At 42.7% G+C, this 24,608-nt stretch overlaps 1 protein-coding gene across 1 annotated transcript in view; it reads left to right on the top strand.

The window, feature by feature from the left end:
• The window catches only part of SYNE2 (spectrin repeat containing nuclear envelope protein 2), a 343,575-nt gene that overhangs the window by 236,354 nt on the left and 82,613 nt on the right, over positions 1-24,608 (top strand). Inside the window, exons 73-82 of the mRNA XM_067468497.1 lie at positions 1,127-1,327; positions 5,796-5,969; positions 8,107-8,238; positions 8,368-8,564; positions 14,675-14,807; positions 15,517-15,699; positions 16,616-16,762; positions 18,684-18,860; positions 21,310-21,465; positions 23,392-23,541. Of these exons, the coding sequence (XP_067324598.1) occupies positions 1,127-1,327; positions 5,796-5,969; positions 8,107-8,238; positions 8,368-8,564; positions 14,675-14,807; positions 15,517-15,699; positions 16,616-16,762; positions 18,684-18,860; positions 21,310-21,465; positions 23,392-23,541 (1,650 nt within the window). The remainder of the gene's footprint in view (positions 1-1,126; positions 1,328-5,795; positions 5,970-8,106; positions 8,239-8,367; positions 8,565-14,674; positions 14,808-15,516; positions 15,700-16,615; positions 16,763-18,683; positions 18,861-21,309; positions 21,466-23,391; positions 23,542-24,608) is intronic.

The following is a 24,608-nucleotide window of genomic DNA, read 5'->3' as shown; positions in this document are numbered from 1 at the left end:
CTCCAAAACGGAGAAGGATGGAAAACTTGGGTTTGTTTGAGGATTACTGAATCTTAGAGTGGCCATAAGTCAAAATCAGCATGTTGGCCCATAACACAGAGAAGCACTTGATTGCTGATTTGTTGTTAAATGCTGCTGTTGACTTTGACTTATGGAAAATCTTATGAATGAGAGATCTCCAAATCATCTTATCAAGAGCCATTCTCAATTCTTGAAACTCAGAGTTGTGGCTTACTTGATTTGAGCTGTGCCCAAACCTTGGGAAGTCTGACTTGGCCATGGTGGTCCATGCTCTGGTCACATCCTGTATAGACTACTGCAATAGGCTCTATATGGGGTTGCCTTTGAAGACTGTTCAGAAGTTTCAAATGGTCCAGCGGGTGGCAGCCAGGCTGCTAACTGGAGCAGCGCTCAGGGAGCACACAACTCCTCTGTTATACCAGCTTCACTGGCTGACAGTTTGCTGCCGGGCACAATTCAAAGTGCTGACTTTAGCCTATAAAGCCCTAAACGGTCCCATCCCAACTTACATGCCTGAACGTATCTCTCCTTATGAACCACCTAGGAAATTAATATCATCTGGGGAGGCCCTGCTCTCGATCCTGCCTTCTTCGCAGGTGTGCCTGACAGGGATGAGAGACAGGGCCTTCTCAGTGGTGGCCCCTCGGCTGTAGAACTCCCTCTCTAGAGATATTAGATCGACCCCCTTCCTCCTGACTTTCTGAAAAAATGTAAAAACCTGGCTCTTTGAACAAACCTTTGGAAATGCAGTATAATAAACAAACTTGGAACTATGAAAAAGTGAAACATGGAACAGCTTAGACAATGCTACTGAAAAATGAATTCAACAAAAAGATATTGGTTATTATATTTTAATGGTTTTTGCATGGATTATTATAATGTTGTTTTAAATGTTTTAATTGTATTTTATGACTGTTATGGCATCTAATTGCTGCCAATTTGTAAGCTGCCATGAGTTGCCTCCGGGCTGAGAAAGGCAAGATAAAATTATTGTAAATAAATAAATAATAAATAAATATTCATCTGGAATGCACTCTTCCTCTTCTCCTACTGTCTTCTTCCAAACAGTATTGCATTAACATTTCATAACTTGTTTTCTTTCCAGGAAGTATTGGATGACCTCTGGAAGATCTTGAGAGCCAAACAGAGGGAGCTAACATCACCGTTGATTAGTGAGCAGCAGTATGAAGCTTTGTTACAGGGACTAACAGAGCTCACAAATCTTGGCCGAGAGAAAGTTATTCAGATATCCAGCCTGAAAGCTACCAGCCAGACTAATTTACAGTTTCACCTAAAAAATCATAAGGTAACAACTTTCTGCTCAAAAAACTTGTAAAGGTGTGAACCATCTCCACTTTAAGGTGGCATTGGTGGATTTCTTTCTTTCACAGCCTTCTAAATAACAAAGAAATTTAAAGTTTGAAAAAATGATTGTTGGATTAAAGCTTAGAACTTGGGAATTCTGAGAACTCTGATCCAAAAAAAGCAAGTTTTCTTAGTTTTCAGGCTATATCTTGAAAGTGATCACAATACGCAGTTAAAGATGTAAAGGTTTCTCATTCTTAGCTATTGCACCTACAAAACTAACTGACTTTTATTTTCACATGAGCTTTCATGAATGCACACCCACTTCTTCAGATGCCCTACCAAGAGAAAATAAAAAAATAGTGCCACCATCTTTCTTTTGTTTTTCCACCCCTCCTTCCTCCTTTTTATGCACTTTTGCACTACTCTTGTAATGGTTCGCTTTTCTACCTATGAAGCAGTATTTGATCGCATGGCAAGTAAAGGCTTCATAGGAGCTCTGAGCTGGACCTTGTTGTGACCTATATTGTGAGAAGTCATGTGTCTTTAGATCATGTCAGAAGAGTCCAAAGGTCAAATGAGACACTAACATATCCCATTGTGGTTTATTCTAAGTTGGTCCAAGAACCTACAAATTATTTAGTTGCTGTGAGTTTTCTGGGCTGTGTGGCCATGTTCCAGAAGCATTCTCTCCAGACGATTCACCCACATCTATGGCAGCCATCCTCAGAGGTTGTGAGATCTGATGGAAACTAGGCAAATGAGGTTTATATATCTGTGGAGTGTCCAAGGAGGGAGAAAGAACTCTTGTCAGTTTGAGGCTAGTGTGGATGTTGCAATTGGCCACCTTGATTAGCATGTAATGGCCTTTCAACTTCAAAGCTTGGATGGTTGCTGCCTTGGGGGATCCTTTGTTTGGAGGTAAATCAGGACAGTAAATAAAGAGCAACACTCAACAAACAGGGGAATTCCAGACAAGAATCAGTTAGGGCCAGCTGACACCTCCCAACAAAGGATTCCCCCCAGGCAGGAAGCAACCAGGCTTTGAAGCTGCAAGGTCATTAAATGCTAAACAAAGTGACCAGTCGGAACATTTACAATTGCCTCAAGTAGACAAGAGATTCCACAGATATATAAACCTAACTTGCCTAGTTTCCAACAGACCTCTCTACCTATTAAGATACTTGCCATAGATGTGGGTGAAATGTCAGGAGAGAATGCTTCTGGAACATGGCCATACAGCCCAGAAAACTCACAGCAACCCAGTGATTCCGGCCATGAAAGACTTCAACAACATACAAATTCTTGCTGAATAACTCTGGTTTTTTGTCACCTTCTGTCCACTTGTTCCAATCTTAAATAGTCTGGGACAACAGAAATCTGTTTGGCCAGTTAAAGTACAGCAACAAATCCAGCAACTTTATGACACATTTCCCCCATTTGAAGGAGCCTTGCACTGCATAAAACTTTTCAGCAACAGGGCAAGGTTATCCCAGTAGCTGGATGAGAGATTGATTGGTAACCCTTAGTATGTGTCACTTTATGTTCTTTGGAAGCAAATCAAGCTGTAAATGATACAGAGAATTAGAGATATAGATGAAGTCCACCAATCAAATAAGGATGTGATTAGTATGGTGATTCATTTGTTTCATGTTTACTTGTCACTAGGAGCTTTTCACATACTTCCCTCACAAATATAGAAAAGATATAAAGTGGGGTGGACTCCATTAAGGATAATCATAAAATCCACCCACTGCTATAATTACTTTGCCAGAAATAACATGCAGCCCTCCTAATGGAGTGTAATGTGTACAAACTGCACAGGAGAAAGATTGCATAAACATGAAATGATTCCTTAGTTAAATGTTTTGAATGTTAAGTTAAAAGAAGCAGTTAGTCACTTCTGTTTTTCTCAGACAAAAATGGCTTTAATTTTGTCTCTTCAAAGTAGAAAAATGGCTACATCTCAACAGAATATGGGAAGCACATTATGTATGGAAATGCTCTTCGTATAAGTCAAGAAGAAAATAATATCTTGCTCTGTTGGTCAGAGATACAAACCTAAGGGCTCATTCTACAAAGCAGTAATTCTTCAGCTTTGATGGTGGCATGCTTATTAGATTATATGTGTGTTCATATAATTCCTCCATATTCACTGAGGTTAGAAATACACAAAAGTGAAAATATGCAAATTTTTAAAAATTGTGATTTCTCTTTTTTGCCTTTGAACATCTGTCTATGAATTGCTAGGTCTTCTAGCATGACTTTTCGATCAACTTTGTTTCACTCCAGGCCAGGAAACACCTCTGTACTTAACCACCACACTCCAGTCCAAGTTAAATCAGCAAATCAGTTTATTAAAGATATATAAAAAGCACTGTAGCAAAAATCGTGAAAACTTCCGTCTATATGTATAAAATAGTCCACAAGGTTCAGGGTACAAAAGTAATACAAAATCCCAAAGCAACAGGAGGACATCCAGCACAGGAATACAAGAAAACCATGAAATACAAGGAAGCAAAGAATCCAATAGAAAACTCCAGAAACAATCCTTCAGACTTGGAAACATGAAACAGGAGCAAAGACATGGAACTACAATTCCTTAAGAAAGCTTGGCTTGGATTTGGCAAGAGCTGTTGCCCCAATTACCAATGTTGACCAGACTGGGTGGAAAATCCCCTCGGTCTCTCTAATATACTCATGAAATCATGTCTTCTCCCATGACTTCACAGCACTATCAAGTGCTGTGACCTTCGGAAGTTCTGTTGAACAGCATGAAGTTTACAAAAACTGAATCTCCTACCAATTAGCTCATTATCTTGCAACTCATTATTCTCTCTACCTTAGATTTCAGCCTCTGAACTCATTTCCCTAAAGAACCATCTCGGCACCTCTCTGGAATGTGACCTTCACTAACCGTTGAAGACACAGCCTGATCGTTTTCAGGACTTAAAATCTCATGTTGGCTCGCAGGCCCGGAGTTCCCATGATCGGGCCCAGAGTTCCCATGGTCCACATCACTATTTATATCGTATTGGCCACAACCATGGGCTGAATTACAACAACTTTCACTGGAAGCTAACCATGGAATTTAATTGAAAAACTTAGATATTCCTAGAAAGTTGTTTTCTCTAGAAATCACTAGGTCTAGAGGTTAGCCTTAGAGTCACACTGGAGGACCTAGATCACAGCTTTCCAAACTGTGTCACAACACACCAGAGTGTCAACTGCAGTGTGTAAGTGTGTCATGTGAATGAGAAATGACATAAATCTTGAAAACATATGTTATTATCTTACAAATCAAATTTTAAAAAAATAATCAAAGATTTTCAGGAGATATTATTACTATTTATGTATGTGTCTGTATCTCTTATAAGGGGTGGATTTAACCTCCCGTTTGCTAGTACAACTGAATGACTGTGTTGTGAAATGATGCATGCTTAAATATGTGTCACCAACATGATATGTTTGGAAAACTCTGACTCAAATACTTCTTGAGATAACATTTTTCACCAAATCCTGAAGTTAAAACTGCAAAAGTGGAGGAACAACAAGCTGTTTCCACAGTGATTGCTACCTGGTTTTAGCAAACCAAGTGTTCTCCTGTCAAAATTGGGAAATAGCTCACTTTGTTCCAAGACAAACAGCAAGTTGAATGAGGTGTTGTTTGTGATTTGCAAGGCCCCCAATTCCCTTCTCCCAGTATGGGTCCCAAAGCAGGTTATGGTATAAGTTAAAAGAAAGTAGCTAAAAGCATTGAACAACCAATCCAATTACAACAATAATTTTAAGACATTAAAGTAATACAATTAAAAACAGAGATTACCTATCACACAACTGCTGCCACAATCCTTTGAAAACTGATTAAATAAGGAAATTTTTACCTGCCAGCAAGAAGACAGCAGCGTGGAGGTCAACCAAGCCTTCCTCGAGAAGGATTCTTCATCCATTGGAGTAGACATTGAGAAAGCTCTTTTCATGCCTACTTACTAAATGCCCCATGCATAAGTCAACCTAGGGTTTTTTGGCATAACATTTTCCCAGTTTGTAAGCAAGTCTATACAGTAATTAACAACAACTATCTCACTACCTCTGAGGCTGCTTGCCATAGATGCAGGCGAAACGTCAGGAGAGAATGCCTCTAGACCATGGCCATACAGTCCAAAAAAATAAAAACAACAACCCAACAACAACTATGGTTGCTTACTATGCATTTCCATAATATGGTGGGCATTTTTGCCATTATAAAAAAATACACACTTTTATTTTTAAGCGAAAACTTCAAATAAAGAAAGTAAATGTGATTACTGTCAAAGTAAAAGCTCCCACCAGGCATATATATAGCAAAAGAAGTCCTTTAATTTCGGTAATCCACCTATAAGGAAATTAATTGTGATGGGTTTTGTTTTGTTTTTTTAAATGAGCTTAATGATCTATACTTAATGTAACTTTTTTCTTTCTGGATGCAGAGCTTTTTCTGTAATCTTAAGACTCACATTGTACGTGTGCAGATGTGTTCTCAAAAAGTGGCACCTTCAGTATTACAAGAGAAAGAGAAATCCTGGAAGGAGATGGAAAAGAATATCGATTCTTTGGAACAGCAAGCGATCCAACAAGGAACTTGTCTGGAAATGCTCTTACAGGTAAAGAAATAGGTCTGTTACCTTGGAGAAAAGAAATCTGAGGGGGAAGACAATAGCCATGTTTGAATATTTGAAAGGATGAGAGAAAGAGGCAAGTTTGTTTTCTGCAGCTCCAGAGACCAGGACACAAAGCAATTCATTCAAACTGCAGGGAAAAAAGATTCCACTTAAACATTAGGAAGAACTTCCTGACAGTAAGGGCTGTTCGGCACTGGAATATGTTGCCTTGGAATGTGATGGAATATCCTTTTCCAGAGGTTTTTGAGCAGAAGCTGGATGGCCATCTGTCAGGACTGCTTTGATTGTGTGTTCCTGCCTGTCAGAATGGGGTTGGGCTGAAGTTATTTATTTATTGCATTATATACCGCTTTTCTCACACCTAGGGGGACTAAAAGTGGTTCACAATATAATCAAAGGCAAAATTGAATGCCTTACATGAATAAACATCACATCTCAAATCAAGAACAAATGACAATACATTAAAACCATTAAAACTATAAAGCATAGCATTAGTCACAATCACAACCTAAAACATGGAGGCCCTGCATCAATCCCGATGTCTTAACTATTTCCATATTTCCTTAATTCTGTTATTCACCAAATGTCTGCTTGAATAACAGAGTCTTAAGTTGTTTCCTAAACTTTAGGAGGGAGAAGGAGAATCTAACCTCACTGGGGAGTTCCACAGCCAAGGGGCCACCACTGAGAAGGCCCTGTCTCTTGTCCCCACCAATCGCACTGGTGAAGGCATCAGGACTGAGAGCAGGACCTTCCTGGCAAATCTTAGTGTTCCATTTTGGAAGAGGAAAGAAGAAAAATGCATATAATTCCATCCAGAGTGCATGTTCCATATGTGTCAGCATTGCCCCTTAGAGCTACCAAAGCTGCCTACCTTATGTCCTGGACATCCAAGAATCATAGCATCCTCCTTTCTCCCCATTAAGTGATAGTCATAAACCGAGATTGTCCAAATTGTTTCAAGGCATCAAGAAAGAGGTTTGAAAGCTTTTCATTCTGTTTTTATCTTTAGCACTAACTATGGGGAATTAAAACAAGCCAGATTCATCAACTGTAGCTTGAAATCAGCAAAAAACAATAGTAAATATCTTTATCTGGTTCAGATGATGTGAGAAGCTGTGGTGTACATGAAACATCATCATAATGATGATGTTGTTGATGATGATGATAATTATATGTTTTAATTGTTTTATTGTATTGATTTTATTTTATAATGCTGTTTTAATTGTATATTGTGGATTGTTATGGCATCAAATTGCTGCCAATTTGTAAACCACCTTCAGTCACCTTCGGGCTTGAGAAAGGCAGGATAGAAATGTTGTAAATAAATAAATAAATAAAAATACATCACACAGTCCTAAATGTTTGGGAAGTGTTCAGCTTGTGATTTTGTGCTACGAAATCCAGCATATATATCTCATTTGCTGTGTGATACTGTGTTTTGTGTCAGTAAAATAATAATAATAATCTTTATTTATATTGCGCTCCATCTCCCCAAGCGAATTACAGAATATATATATGGCAAACATTCAATGCCATTATATAGTTAACAACAAAGACAGACAGTACATAGACAGAGGCAAGGCTTCCCTCTTTTCCATCTCCGGCATTTGGAGACTGTGCTCAACAAAGCCATGGAGAGATGCTATTGTTCCATTTTTTTTTCATGCTGAGGAGGCTGTTGTCCATGGATGCCTTCCTGATCCAATTGCCGGCATGTTTTCCTGATCCAATTGCCGGCATGCCTTTTACCTCCCTGCCAAAGCGGTACCTATTTATCTACTCACATTGCTGTTTTCAAACTGCTAGGTACGCAGAAGCTAGATTTGATGGCAGGAGTTCTCCCCAACCCGTGGCTTGAACTGCCAACTTTCTGGTCAGCTAGATTTTCTGTAACTGGCGGTTTAACCCATTGTGCTAACATAAATGAGTCTCTATTTATTTGGGTTGCATGTGATATTCCAAAATCTGGGGGAAAATCCAGAATCCAGAACACTTACGTTCCCAAACATTTCAGAGACCAGATCTTTAACCTCTACTGGAACAACCACATTTTTAAAAATCTGCTTACCTTGTGTACAGTAACATACTCTCATAAAGCTATGTTTCCTTCTGTTAGGACTGGATAGAATTTGATGAGAGTTACGTGTCCTTCTGTCAAAAACTGGAGGCGCTGTCTTCTGAGGTGCCTTCTGTGAGTCTGGTGGAAGGAACAGAAGAAAGGCTAATGGAAAGGACTCAACTCCTCCAGGTATTTTTAGAATGTGTGATTTGCACTGTGTTTGTTGCCCCATTAATATGTTGTATTCATATGCCTTGGGAAATAAATCTGTGAACGGCTTGTAACTCTCATTTTGCTCCACATCATGTTCTTGCCTAGCAAATCAAGAAGAATATTGAAAAAGAAAAGGCCAGGTATGGTCAGCTGGTGAAAGAAGGGAAGGATCTTATGGAGCTTGTGAACTGTCCTGAATTGGAAAGCCAAATTGGAAATCTGCAAGAGCAGTGGGCATCTCTTTCTCAAAAAGTTGGCCATGAGCTTCAGAGACTCAATAGCTTACTCAGACTCTTGTCCAGGTCAGTGTGATATGTATTACATTCTTCACTTTATATCAGACTGGTTGAGCAACTTGTTTCTGTTGGCCCATGCTAAACCATTATGGACTGCACACTACTCTGCTATTCAAGTTTTGGTGGCTCAGCAGCAAAATCTTCACCATAGTGATGATTCTATTTCTTCTTTTGGAAAAGTTTGGGGTTGTGATTTGGCTTACAAAACAAGTACGTGCTCCCTATGTACATTGTCCTAAAGTGCAATTACAAAGAGGGCACCTTTCAGAACCCAAAAAGATATTGTTGGATCAGACAATCCAATGTCAAGTTCAGTATGCAATTGCCAGCCAGTTGTCCTAGTTGGGAACCACTGCCCTAGAGGAAAAACTACATCAACACTGTCTGATCCAAATATTAGAAAGTGAATAATGTATGTTGTCCCCTAGAGCAGAAGTAGGGAACCTGTGGCCACTGAAACTGAGAGGCTGACATAGTAGTGGGGCAGTGAACCCACCCTATGTTTTGAAAAAAGTTATAAGAGGTAAGCCATGTACTGAAGCTATTCAGAGACAGGATTCAGCAACCAATTCATTTGAATTCTGAAACTTATTTATTTATTTATTTATTTATTTATTTACTATTCTTGTATACCGCTGTATCTCAAGCCCGAGGGCGACTCACAGCGGTTTCCAGAAAGCAAACAACAGAAACAGTAAAAACAGCAGTAATCAATATATCATAACAATTAAACTACACAATTCCATTTCTAGCAGTAAACAACATCAATACACAATTATCACAAAAAACCCACCCGGGTCGCCTCATCATCCAAACGTGATCCAAATTCGTCGTCCATTGTTCCTTTCCTATGTTCAAATACCAGAGATTGCATTGAATTACTCAAAAGCCTGCACAAACATCCAGGTCTTCAACTTCCTACGGAATGTCATGAGAGATGGTGCCAGCCTAACATCTACAGGAAGGGCGTTCCACAGCCGAGGAGCCACCACCGAGAAGGCCCTATCTCTCGTCCCCGCCAACCGTGCTTGAGAGGCCGGCGGGACCGAGAGCAGGGCCTCCCCGGAAGATCTCAAAGTTCGGGTGGGTTCATAGGCCGAGATGCGGTCAGATAGGTATTTTGGGCCGGAACCGTTTAGGGCTTTATAGGCCAGTACCAACACCTTGAATTTATTTATTTATTTATTTATTTGATACACTTGTATACCGCCAATATCTCAGCCTGTGCGGCGACTCATTGCGGTTTACAACTTGTTAAAATACAATAGTCACTTAAAAATATAAAATAAGATATCAAAATACAAGACATAAAACATACATAATATGAACATACTTCGTATCGGGCCACCAATACAAATCGAAAACATCTCATAGTTAAAATCGTAATTCAGTTCATTATCCTTGGTTGCAAGTCCATGGTCAAAATACCTTACATCGGAATTTAGTTAAAAACTTGCTCGAACATCCAAGTTTTTAGTTTTTTCCGAAATGCCATTAGCGAGGTGACTGATCTTAGTTCAATAGGGAGGGCATTCCAAAGCCGGGGGGCCACCACAGAAAAGGCCCTATCTCTCGTTCCCACGAGCCGCACCTGTGAAGCAGGCGGGATGGAGAGAAGGGCTCCTCCTGAAGATCTTAGGGTCCTGGTGGGCTGATAGGCCGAGATACGTTCGGATAGGTATGTAGGGCCAGAACCGTTTAGGGCTTTAAAGGTCAAAACCAGCACTTTGAATTGGGCCCGGTAGCAAATCGGCAGCCAGTGGAGCTGGTGCAACAGGGGGGTTGTGTGCTCCCTGCGCTCCGCTCCCGTTGGAATCATGGCTGCCGCGCGTTGGACTAGCTGCAGCTTCCGGGCCGTCTTCAGGGGCAGCCCCACGTAGAGAGCGTTGCAGTAGTCTAGGCGGGATGTGACAAGAGCGTGTACCACCGTGGCCAAGTCAGACTTCCCAAGATACGGGCGCAGCTGGCGCACGAGCCTGAGCTGTGCAAATGCTCCCCTGGTCCCCTGGGGCTCCAGGCTCAGCGGCGAATCCAGGGTCACACCCAAGCTGCGAACCTGTGTCTTCAGAGGGAGTGCGACCCCATCCAACATAGGCTGTAACCCTATACCCTGTTCGGCCTTGCGACTGACCAGGAGTACCTCTGTCTTGTCTGGATTCAACTTCAATTTGTTCGCCCTCATCCAGACCGTCACAGCAGCCAGGCACCGGTTCAGGACTTCGACAGCCTCCTTAGTAGAGGGTGGGAAGGAGTGACAGAGTTGGACATCATCTGCGTACAGATGACACCGTACCCCGAAACTCCGGATGATCTCACCCAGCGGCTTCATGTAGATGTTAAACAGCATGGGAGACAGGATAGAACCCTGAGGAACCCCACAAGACAAAGGTTGTGGGGAAGAACAGGTGTCCCCCAATAATACCTTCTGGGAACGACCCTCCAGATATGACCAGGGCCACTGTAAAACAGTGCCTCCAAGGCCCATTTCCACAAGGCGCCCCAGAAGGATACCGTGGTCGACTGTATCGAAGGCCGCTGAGAGGTCCAGAAGCACCAACAGGGACACACTCCCCCTGTCGAGCTCCCGGCGGAGATCATCCACTAAGGCGACCAAGACTGTCTCGGTTCCATGCCCCGGTCTGAAACCAGACTGTGCCGGATCCAGATAATCCGTGTCTCTCAAGAATACCTGGAGTTGTGAGGCCACCACGCTTTCCAGGACTTTGCCCAAAAAGGGAAGATTGGAAACAGGCCGAAAGTTGTCGAATTTGGTGGGGTCTAGTGATGGTTTCTTCAACAGCGGTTTTATTATAGCTTGCTTTAAGCTCACTGGAATTCTGCCTTCCCGAGGGGAGGCGTTAACCACCACCGTTACCCACTCAGCCAATCCCCCTCTGGCCTCTTTCAGAAGCCAGGATGGGCAGGGGTCTAGGATGGACGTGATCGGCCTCATTCCTCCAAGTATCTTGTCCACATCCTCGGGCTTCACCAATTGAAATGAATCCAACAAAATAGGACAAGCAGGTGCTCTTGTTACATCCACAGAGACTGCATTTAACATGGTGTCCAGACTAGAACGGATCAAAGCGACTTTGTCTGCAAAGAACTGAGCAAAAGCTTCGCAGCGAGAGATCGAGTTGTCAGGGACCCCACCTTGAGTGGTGGGGCTCAAAAGACCTCTGACAATTCGAAACAACTCAGCCGGACGGTTCTTTGCAGACGCAATAGTGGCCGCAAAGAAAGCCTTCTTTGCGGCTTTTATTGCCGCGTCATATGCCCTCAGAAAGGACACAAACCGTGTTCGATTTGGCTCGCTCGGGTCCGAGCGCCACACACTCTCTAGTTCCCTCTTCCTTCGCTTCATCACTGCCAGCTCCTCGGTGAACCAAGGTGCTGGTTTAGCTCGGCTACTTGAGAGGGGACGTTCCGGAGCGATCGTGTCAATTGCCCTGGTCATCTCCCCATTCCAGAGAGCAACCAGGGCGTCGACAGGATCACCTACCGAGGCGGCGGGAAACTCCCCAAGAGCCGTCAGGAATCCATCCGGATCCATAAGCCTCCTGGGACGGACCATCTTAATGGGTCCTCCACCTCTGCAGAGGTTAGGGGGTGCAGTGAGCCTAAATCTGACCAGGTAGTGGTCGGTCCATGGCAACGGAGAGATGGTCAACTCCTCAACCCCGCCACCTTCCTCCCATCCCTGGCAGAAAACTAAGTCCAATGTGTGTCCTGCGCAGTGAGTGGGGCCAGTTACTTGTTGGGACAGCCCCATGGTTGCTATGGCAGACATGAAGTCCTGAGCCGCTCCTGAAAGGGCCGTCTCGGCGTGGACATTAAAGTCCCCCAGCACAAGGAGCTGCCGGGACTCCAATGCCAGGCTCGAGACCACCCCCGCTAGCTCAGGTAGGGAGACTGTAGTGCAGCGAGGTGGACGGTACGCCAACAGAATCCCTATTCTGTCCCGGTCACCCACTCTCAGGTGGACGCATTCAAAATTTGTAGTCTGCGGGATGGGGCCCCTGGTCAGAGGGATGGAATCTCTATAGACCACTGCAACCCCGCCTCCCCGCCCTCCGGATCTTGGCTGGTGCTGCACGGAGAAACCTGGTGGACAGAGCTGGGTGAGATTCACACCCCCAGCCTCGTCCAACCAGGTCTCCGTGATGCACGCCAGATCTGCCCGCTCATCCAAAATTAGGTCTTGGATGAAGGTGGTTTTTCCGTTGACAGTTCTGGCGTTCAACAGCACCACCTTCAACCCGGAGGGACCGCCAACCTGGTTACACCAATTTACCATATAAGGAGACCGGTTTGGAATTACTAATGTTGGTGCACGGTCCCTAGGCCGAATTGTTGGTCTCCTTGTTCCGCATCTCCCCTTTCCCACCACCACTTCTATGGGGGCCCCTCGGCTAGTGGAACATCCTCCCCCCTCCATGCCACATTCCGTCGCAGTGCGTTCCGCTTGCACTTCATAACTAGTTGTTTGATCTGTTAAGATCTTAAGTTGGTTCACATTTCCACTCCCTTTGTTCCCCCCCCCCCCGCCCCATTGTTTCCCACAGTCTCCAGCCCGCTACGTCCCTTTTCCCCTCCACCAATAATTAGTAGTACCGATAATATATACCAAGGAATGGTGGAGCACATGGGTACAGTTGCGCACTTTCTAGCACTACAAGTTCCTAAAGTGCGATGTGCAAAGTGCTGTTGGTATCTGATCAAAACCTGTTAAAGTGCAGCATGGAGGTAAAGTGCTAAGATGGATCAAATAGCAGCATACAGGTCTAGGGATTAGCAGCAATAGGAATGGGGCGGTTGGCAAAGTGCTATTCAGCAGGCTTATAGTCTGTTAAAGTGCGGCGAATAGTGCAAGAAAACATACAGTTGTTAATAAGGAACAATGGACTTTGGATGTGCGTCAAAGGGTGGTTGATGTTAGTCTTCCGGGCTCTAAGTTAACAGCCGCGATGGTGGGCGACTCACACCTGGTGGCGGACAGCCCACCCCTCCCCCCTCACAAAGATGACAATGCTCGGCCGAGAGTCTTAAAAATCAGCACAGGGATATAAGAATCTCAATAGTCAGTCAGCACCGGCCTGTTGTAGGTAGTCTTCCAAGGCAAACTTGCTGGCACAGAAAGCTGGAGAATGCAGTCAGTCAGCCAGATGATAATACTACAATTCGGTCAACACAAATCGGTCAGCACAAACAGTCACAACTCGGTCAACACAACTCGGTCAGCACAAACAGTCACTCAGATAGTACAACACAAACTCGGTCAACACAATCTGCCAGATGGTGACAACACAACTCAATCAACACAGGGCCGACTCAAGCCGGGACCGATGAGGGCCGGACTGAACCAGCAGGGGCCGGCACGGTGGAAGGCCAGTCCTTTCTCGAGTCACAAGCGCCACAGGACCCCCGGAGGTCGGGGAATCACAAAGGGCGCCGGGACGCCAGGAGATGTCGGAGTCGCGTCCGCAGGCGCCTCGCCGTAGTCGGCCGCGGGGCAGGCCGCGCCGTGCACTAGGCCTCGGCTGCGATGAGTGGGAGGATCGTGGCCCACCTCCCCTGGAGATCCAGGCGCGGCCGCGCGGCAGCAGGAGCGCCGAGGCCGCAGGCAGCCCAGCGCAGCGGGATGCCAGAACGCTGAGTCACGCTGAGCCACGCTGGGAAGTTGAGTCTCGCCGGCCGCCGAAGCAGCAGATGGCGCCCACGATGCCGGCCCGAGCAGGGCAGAGCTCACCTCCCAAGCGACAGGACCCGGCGCAGCCGCAAGCAGCCGGAACGCCGAGGACACAGGCAGGCAGGACGCAGGCAACTTAGACATGGCAGTCCACAGTTACCACTTTCTGTGGCTTCCAGATACTGCTTAGAATCATAGAATCAAAGAGTTGGAAGAGACCTGCATGAATACCAGCCATTGTGCTAATAATAATCTATGAAGGGCAGGCCACAGTTCCCTGCCCACATAGTGTTGCTTCGTCAGTAATTGCCGCTTTAAACAACAATTATTTGGCTGTTTCATGTTGCTTTTATGTAATTCCCAGCCACCTTTGAAGGTCTGTATTGTTGGCCATTTATTCTCATTCCAATGTTAATTTGTTCTGTAGCTATAACCGAGAATCCAAGGATTTGGATCGCTGGTTGGCAGTAGCTCAACAGCGTGTGAATGACTGGAACGAGCAGTCGCTTGATGCATCCCAGGAGCTCAGCACGGTCAGAGACAATATACAGAGCTTACTTGTAAGTTGAGCCATTTTTGTGTAGTAGACAGTTATTAGAAAGCACAGAAACTGTCAACATTCCATATAGTATTTTCTAATACTTTGTTTTCAATAGTAATCAGTTTAAAGAGCTCCCTGTATGTATTCCCAATATCTAGTACACAGAATATACTGCTTCGAAACATAGATGTTCCATTTTCAGCTGGAAGCATGCATCTTATTTATAGATTACTTAGTCACATTTGCATTTATCCTTCACACCAACCCTTTGAGAAAGTGATTGGTCAAAACACCCAATGGTGCCATGGCTTTGTGTGGGCTTGAACTTATATCTCCCAATCATAGAGTTGGAAGAGACCTCATGGGCCATCCAGTCCAACCCCCTGCCAAGAAGCAGGATGGCCAGCCCTGTCAGGTGGCCATCCAGCTTCTGTTTAAAAGCCTCCAATGAAGGAGCTTCCACCACACTCCAGGGCAGAGAGTTCCACTGCTAAACAGCTCTTACAGTCAGGAAGTTCTTCCTAATGTTCAAGTGGAATCTCCTTTCTTGTAGTCCCTGTCTAGTTCCTTAACCATTGCACTACAGTGTCCGTCTCATAAACAAGCAAGCAAAATACTACTACCCAAGCAACAACGTTTTCTTATATTTCATAATATTTTTTCACTTATGTCTTTGTGAACTCTTCCCTTTTTCTTGTTGTTTTCTTTGTCTTTTGGCTGCTCTTTAGGAATTTACTAAAGAAATTGCTGAAAAATATTCCTTGATGTCATCAGTGCTGAGCACCGGCAATCAGCTCTTGCTTCTCAAGGAATCAGATGCTGCGGTGCTGCGGTCGTCTTTGACAGAGTATGAACAGAAGTGGGCTGATCTGACTTCCCAGTTGCCAGGCATCCAAGAGAAGTTTCACCAGGTAAAAAAAGAAAATCAAGAGCCCAGTATTCAGCGCTGCTATATTGTGCAGCTCAATCATGCTTGTATTCAGCGGCTTCCTAGCTATCATCTTGCCTACGCAAGATCTTTCAGTATTAAATGCTACTGTTATTGCAGCTTTCTTATGAATCAAAGATGACAAGAATTTGCATAAAACTAAAAGATATAATCCTGCAAACAAGTAAAGTAAATGTGCTGAAGTCCCATTGATTTCATATTCTGGGATGTGCCTGACAAGTTCTTCAGCAGTCTTCACAGTCCTTCAAGTGTGATTTGTTGTAGTAGTTGTGTCCCTAATGTAAATCATTTTCCTTGCTCCCATTTCAGCTCATGCACTTGTAAAATCTATGCTTCTTTTAAAATTGTGAATGTTAAGGAATACTCTCCAAGAACATGAGTAGGGAATTTTAAATTCCCTACTCATGTTCTTGGAGAGTATTCCTTAACATGGAGGCTGTGCCTCCATGGTGGACAGAGAGAGAGAGATGTGCCACTTCACAGAAAAACATGGGAACAATAAATGCTCTCTTGTCCAAACAAGCAGATGGGCAACATGTACTGACTGCATTCGGCCCCTTCTTCCTCCATTGTTTCTGAAATTCCCACTGCACTGTCTCATAGTGAAATCACAGCTTTTTAACACAAAAACAAGACATGTAATGTTCACATTCCATTTAAAAAGAAAGCCTCCAGGAAGCCTAATCCTCCTGAAAAGCAAGGTATATTCCATCCACACATCTTGCTCATGCAAGAAAGCATGGGTGCATACACCAAACTGTTATCTTGGATGGATAACTTGAAAGCATAAAGAAGAAGCATCAGCCATGAATAATTAAATGCATAAAAACCAAACCTTCAAGTATGAACGTTAGAATGATTCCATAATTCTTTTCCAGCTCCAGATGGCAAAGCTGCCATCCCATGAGGCCATCACAGAATTGACTGCCTGGATGAACCACATTGACCAACAAAAAAGCAACAAGGCTACTATTGATTTGCAGAGTTCTGCAACCCAAGTGAAAGGCCTACTTAAAGAATACAAGGTAAGACACTACAGGAACAACTTTTCTAGAAGCTAATACTATAGCAAGTAGAAATGCATTAATCTGCATGAGGAATCACAATGAAGAAGCTTTCCCATCAGTGACCAGAATTGCTATGTGTTTTACATTGGAGCACTAAGAAAATATTATTCCGCTCCTAAGGAAACAGTAGCTATTCTTCTTGATATTGTTGTTGTTATTTGAAACACAACAAGATTAGTACACAGCAAACAAGATTACTATGCTAGCTTTTGTATTTGATCACGTTCGGACACTTCCCAAGTGTCTAAGGCTTTGTGATGTTTTGGTGAATAATGCATGCAGATCCGAGTATGGTGGCCTTTTTGCAGCTTACAGATTATCCAGACATAGTTTCCTAAGATCTACAGAGACACTCGCTAGAACACCTCAGCAAGCAAGAGTCCAAAAGTGGCAGGCTCAGACCCAGAACCTCAACCAATGGCTGATACCAAATGAGAAATTCCCCCCTGGGCACACAGAGGACTGGGCGACTTGGAAGGCACTGAACAGACTGTGCTCTGGCACCACAAGATGCAGAGTGTACCTTCAGAAATGGGGCTACAAAGTGGAATCCTCGACATGCGAGTGTGGAGAAGAGCAAACCACTGACCACCTGCTGCAATGCAACCTGAGCCCAGCCAGATGCACCATGGAGGACCTTCTTACAGCAACACCAGAAGCACTTCAAGTGGCCAGATACTGGCCAAAGGACATTTAATCAATGACCAAATTCACACATTTTGTATTTTCTCTGTCTGTTTGCTTTGTTCTGTTAGAAATGTAATATAATTGACTGGCTGCCCTGACACGAGAAATAAAATAAAATAAAGCTGACATTATAATTTTGTCAGCGCCAATTGTTTTGAAGTGCAGGCCAAGGACTTTAGGCACTGCACCCAGTGTGCCGATCACCGCTGGGACCACCTTGACTGGCTTATGCCAGAGTCTTTGCACTTCAATCTTTAAATCCTCACATTGTGCAAGCTTTTCCAGTTATTATTATTATTATTATTATTATTTGAAACACAACAAACAAATACAGCAAACAAAGTCACTCTACTGGCTATTGTATTCAATCACACGTTGGACACTTCCTAAGTGTCTAGGACTGTGTGATATATTGGCGAGTAATATGCGCAGATCCCAGTAAGGTGGCCTTTTACAGCTGACAGATGGTAATTTTATCAGTGCCGATTGTGTTTAAGTGCAAGCCAAGGTCTTTAGGTACTGCACCCAGTGTGCTGATCACCACTGGGACCACCTTTACTGGCTTGTGCCAGAGTCTTTGCAGAATAATAATAGTAATAGTAATAATAGTAATAATAATAATAATAATAATAATTTATATCCTGCTTTTTCTCTCTAAAAAAGAGACTCAAAACAGCTTACAGTAAACCAATACAATACAAAAATACAATACAAAAAATTGCCTCCAGAACATGGCCATATAGCCTGGAAAAACCTACAACAACCCAATACAATACAATTTAAAACTTAATTATACAAACATTAGAATATAATTAAACATAACAGTATTAAAAATGAACAGTTAAACTGTTTTATCACAAGGAACAGCATACTCACTTTCGCATTCGGTGGTTATACCAGTTTAATAGAATAGCTCTGAGTTTGTGTTACTGTACACTCATAATGCACAATGTATCCTATGTAACTTTTTTTAACTAGACTGGTAATTTAACAAGCTGGGAAGTGCAATAACCTTCAAGTCTCACATATGCTGTAACTATTAGCAAAGCACTGGGCCATGCAGTCACTGAAATTATAGGTTTAAGTTTTTCTCTAATGCCTTTCCGAGTGCCAGGAAAAATGTGTTTTCCACAGGTAAATAAAACGTTCCACAGGTAAATAAAATGTTTGGATGTTGTGTTTACTTTTTCAGGAATACCTGTTAGAAATGAATTTCAAACAGTGGGTAGTGGATTACGTCAACCAGTCATTACTACAGATGACGACTTGTGATGTTGAAAGCAAGCGCTACGAAAGGACAGCATTCGCAGAACATCTAGGGGAAATGAATTTGCAGTGGCACAAGCTGCAAGGGGCTCTTAACGAAAAGGTCTGGTCATCATTTCCTAATTGGTTCTGTCATAAAAACATGGAAAAGGTTTATTGAACTGCAAAAACTTTGTCCTGCAATATATTTTTGTAACGAATTAGGAGAGAGGAGGGACGATTTATTATTTATTACTCTTAATGGTGCCACCAATGTGTGATGTGAGGTATTATTGGGAGATATGGCACACTGGACGCAGAATTAATGGAGGTGAGGCAGTCTTCAAACAAAAGTTAACAAGTTTATTGAGCACAAAGCGTGTGGTTGCAAGTTGTAACTTTTCTTATGGAACTCAGAATAATGCATGGTTAGATGAATGTTACACTCTTTCAGGTTATACAGTATCTTCTTGACATAGAGCACTTGCTTCAGACAAAGTATCAATACAGGGATATTTCCCTTATTTGATCCTTCCTAGATCAAATTCTAAATAAGCTATTCTTTAGCCTCTCCTTGGACTAAAGAATTCCGGCTATGTTTCCCCCTTTCGGCTACCCTAGCCAGAGAAACTTTCAATAGCCAGACCCGGCTTTCCAAAGCCTCGAAACATTGCTTCAGAAGTCACTCAGCCACCTTTTCCTCTCCTTCTCTCTCAACTCCTCACTCTATCTCCTCACAGCTAAACCCTAACACTGCCTGAACTTAAACTGTCGTTTTTCAAACTCTCCCCTCTAAGCTCCTCCCACTTCTCTACAGCATTGTCTCCATGGTAACGCACTCCTCTCAGCTAGGCCGCTCCAGCATTAGTGCAACCAATCCAAACACAAATACAGTTAAAATCATATAATTTATAATCAACTTCTGTACAATTTTGCTCTGGTTTTTCAGTGAATATCTCATTGAGTCTTAACCAAATCAACATAGTTTGTGGCAGCCACAAAAAATGAAGCTTCTGGAGTATAACAACTACTTTCAAAGTACGAACTGCAGACTTAAACAGGAAATAACACTTTCAAACCAGGAACAGAAAAATTTAAAATTTTGTTACATAGTTCAAGCAGACTCATACTGTTTTTCACAACTGAAAACAGATTGAAAACATCGAGTCCACCAAGACACTACTTTTTTACAGAGTCTACCACTTACTCTACATTCTGAATTTGGCAACAATAAATCTGATACAACAATCATTTCGGGAATCATAGAATCCTAGAGTTAGAAGAGACCTCATGGGCCATCTAGTCCAACCCCCTGCCAAGAAGCAGGAAAATTGCATTCAAAGCACCCCTTGACAGATGGCCATCCAGCCTCTGTTCAAAAGCTTCCAAAGAAGGAGCCTCCACCACACTCCGGGACAGAGAGTTCCACTGCTGAACGGCTCTCCCAGTCAGGAAGTTCTTCCTAATGTTCAGATGGAATCTCCTTTCTTGTAGTTTGAAGCCATTGTTCCATTGCGTCCTAGTCTCCAGGGCAGCAAAAAACAAGTCCACTCCTCCTCCCTATGATTTCCTCTCACATATTTATCCATGGCCCTCATCATGTCTCCTCTCAACCTTCTCTTCTGAAGGCTAAACATATCCAGCTCTTTAAGCCGCTCCTCATAGGGCTTGTTCTCCAGACCCTTGATCATTTTAGTCGCCCTCCTCTGGACACATTCCTTACTCTGCTGGCTTCCTGAATTTAAACTGGAAGTTGAGAGATCTGCAAATTAGGAATTTTCAACATGCAACATAGATGTATCATTATTTCTCTGACTCTGGCTTCTGGGGGACCTTTCACACTACATGATTATAGCTATTTGATTGCATTTTAACTCCTGTGTCTACATTCTGTGCAATCTTGGAACTTGTAGTTTGTGGAATGTGAAAACTCCATGGCTGAGAATTGTAATTGCCCCTCTCTAAACTACAAATCCCTCGTTTCCATAGGATGTTGCCAAAACGGTTAAGGTGGACTTATAGCACTATATTTGTGCAGTGTGATAGATCCCACACATTTTTAGGTACCAAAGTTCAGAATAATATTAACAAGCTGGTATATAACCAGAATAGAGTAACCACAATGATCAAAGATCTGGAACTTAATTCTATGTGAAATAATTTAACATCTATGTATTCATGTTTATCTTAGAGAAAAGAAGAGTGAGAAGAACATTATAGCCATATTTAGATATCTGGAGAAATGTCATGTAGACGATGGAGTGAGCTTGTTTTTTGATGATGGGTATCATCATAGGGACCTATGCTTGCTTTTCCCTCACAAAAAGAAATTTTGAAAAGCTTATTGTCATATTGAAATTCTGTGGATGAGCTCCAGCTTCCCATACGGGGACATGAGAGAAGCCTCCCATAAGGATAGTAAAACATCAAAACATCCAGGCGTCCCCTGGGTAATGTCCTTGCAGACGGCCAATTCTCTCACACCAGAAGCGACTTGCAGTTTCTCAAGTCGCTCCGGACACACACATAAAAAGCCATATTATTCCAATAATACTGAACTATTCATATTACAGATAAAGGAACTGGAACACATTTTGGAATCTGTTACTGAAAATGAAAGCAAAGCCCAATCTTTGGGCAGCTGGCTAGAAGCACAAAGCAGACGGCTCAACGAAGCAGAGAAACCAGCAAGTTCTCTCTTTGCACGGGATACATCAGAAGTCTGCAAGGTAAGCAGTTGGTATGTGACTGGGATTTAAATTTCAAGTGAATTGATTACTTTGCTTGCTAATAAATAACTGAATAAATTGGAATTTTATTAATGTAATAATCAATTTTCGTAGTTATTAGTTTATTAATTATTTAATTCCATTGTATGATATACAATGAGAATAATGTACAATGAGGAGATGTGTAAAAGGTGGAACAGCTTTGAAATGTGGTGCTGGAGAAGACTTCTCTGGATACCATGCACTGCTACAGAGGGAAATGAGCAGATCCTAGAGCAAATCAAGCATGGATTTTCCTTCAAAACAAAGATGACTAAACTGAGTAGGGCAGTTAAGGGCCAAAGCTCTTGGAGGTCCATCATTTACAGGATCAGCATAAGCTGAAGCTGACTTGCGATTTTCCAGCTGCTTGGCAAAGGTTGAACTGGACGACCCACGAGGTCTCTTCCAACTATATGATTCTATATTTATTTATTTATTTACGACATTTATATGCCACCCTTCTCACCCTGAAGGGGACTCAGAGCAGCTTACAAGTAAAAAGAAAATACAATATATTATATTATTACCATAGCACAATATTAAAATTATATATTGCACTAGCCGTCCCCTGCCACGTGTTGCTGTAGCCCACATGGGCGTTCTGTGTGGGAGGTTTGGCCCAATTCTATTGTTGGTGGGGTTCAGGTGAACTATAAATCCCAGGAACTACAACTCCCAAATGTCAAGATTCTATTTCCCCCAAACTCCACCAGTGTTCACATTTGGGCATATTGAGTATTCTTTGGTCCACACCCATCATTGTTAGAGTCCACAGTCATCTCTGGATGTAGGTGAACTGCAACTCCAAAACCAAAGGACATTGCCCACCAAACCCTTCCAGTGTTTTCTGTTGGTCATGGGAGTTCTGTGTGCCAAGTTTGGTTCAATTCCATAGTTGGTGGGGTTCAGAATGTTCTTTCATTGTAGGCGAACTATAAATCCCAGATGACAAACTCCCAAATGACAAAATCATTTTTTTGAGTTATTTATTTGTCGTGTCAGAACAACCAGTCAAATTATATTACATTTCTAACAGAGCAAAGCAAACAAGCAGATTACAAAATTTGTGAGTATGAGAGTTGATTAAATGTCCTTTGACCAGTATCTGGCCCCTTGGAGTGCCTCTGGTGTTGCTGCAAGAAGGTCCTCCCTTGTGCATGTGGCAGGGCTCAGGGTGCATTGCAGCAGGTGGTCAGTGGTTTGCTCCTCTCCACACTTGCATGTCGAGGATTCCACTTTGTAGCCCCATTTCTGAAGGTTGGCTCTGCATCTCGTGGTGCCAGAGCGCAGTCTGTTCAGTGCCTTCCAGGTTGCCCAGTCCTCTGTGTGCCCAGGGGGGAGTCTCTCATTGGGTATCAGCCATTGGTTGAGGTACTGGGTTTGGGCCTGCCACTTTTGGACTCTCGCTTGCTGAGGTGTTCCAGTGAGTGTCTCTGTAGATCTTAGAAAACTATTTCTAGATTTAAGTCGTTGACGTGCTGGCTGATACCCAAACAGGGGATGGGCTGGAGATGTCTCTGCCTTGGTCCTTTCACTATTGGCTGCTACTTCCCGGCGGATGTCAGGTGGTGCAATACCGGCTAGACAGTGTAATTTTTGAGTGAAGGACATGCATTGGGTTGTTAGGTGTCTTGTGTCCAAATTTAGTGTCAATTCGTCCAGTGGTTTTTGAGTTCTGTTAAGTCCACAAACGAGCATTACATTTTTATTTATATAGATTGTACCATAACATTATATTGTAATATTATTAATAATATTACATTTAATATAAAATATATAATTATAATATCATATTATTAGTAGTAGTATTATAAATGAATATGTTATAAATTATTCATAGAGAAGAACATTCATTTCTCTCCCTCTCCTGGTCCCTTTTTCCAGGTAGTAGAAAATGAGCTTGCAGCTAAGTCGAAGGATGTGGACCAATTGAAACAAATGTATGCACTTGTAGAACACAATAACGAAGCTTTTGAGAAGCCTGTGTTAGATATCAATCATTTGGCTGAACTGAGGGCTAATGTAGCCAATCAGGTAAATACTTTGGTTTTGGATAATCGTTAAAAGCTAAGGATTATTTCTGAGTATGATCTTTCTGATTCCTGTGCAATAGTTATTGACTGAACCAGTAGATGATTGCCAGGTTAGGATTTGATATTCTGGCTCAGCATAGTCAGTTGCTGAATGTGAAATTGCCAGATGAACACTAATACATGTATCTTTAGTACTGTGATGGATTTTCTCATTTTGAATTTTCTCCCAAACTCCAAAAATGTCCTTCAGTGGAGGAAAAGGAGAAACTCTGCATTTTTTTTTCTAATGGTGACTAGCGTACTACGTTTCTAAGACAGTCGAAGTAAGTAATGGAAACTACATGGCCTTTCAGATATCTGGGTTGTTGTAGGTTTTTTCGGGCTATATGGCCATGTTCTAGAGGCATTCTCTCCTGATGTTTCACCTGCATCTATGGCAAGCATCCTTGCCATAGATGCAGGTGAAATGTCAGGAGAGAATGCCTCTAGAACATGGCCATATTGCCCGAGAAAAAAAAACCCTACAACAACCCAGTGATTCCAGCCATGAATGCCTTCGACAATACTTTCAGATATCGTTGGCTTTCTTCCCCCATCATCTGTTATCATTGGCTGTGCTGGCTAGGGCTTATGGTCGTATCAATCCCTACAACATCTGGAGACACAAAATTGTTGAGTGAGTGGGCTTATTAACAAAAGACCCTCCCCATAAATGCACAGCAGAGTAACTTATTAGCAGCAGCATGACCCAGCACCAGTAGCCAAAAGTGATAAAAAGAACAAAAACACACAGACCAATGTTATCTCTTCCACAAGAGGCTATTCTTTGTAGCAAAATAATATGGTTGCTCTATTTACAAAAGTAAGGTTTCTATAACACCAATAAAGTTTTCTATACTTCCTTCTTGTTTCTTTGCTCCCTGGGCTTCGTTCTCATGCAGATAAACAGCTTCCAGCTTTGCTCTCACAGAGCCTATTCTTATACCGAACTGTCACAGGAGCTTCACACAACAACAACAACAACAACAACACTTTATTTATATAGCGCTCTATCTTCCCGAGGGGACT

Source organism: Anolis sagrei, chromosome 1 (assembly GCF_037176765.1).
Source record: "Anolis sagrei isolate rAnoSag1 chromosome 1, rAnoSag1.mat, whole genome shotgun sequence".
In the NCBI taxonomy this organism is placed as follows: Eukaryota; Metazoa; Chordata; class Lepidosauria; order Squamata; family Dactyloidae; genus Anolis; species Anolis sagrei.
The sequence above is the reverse complement of the archived record's forward strand: the minus strand, read 5'-3'. Positions and strand labels throughout refer to the sequence as shown.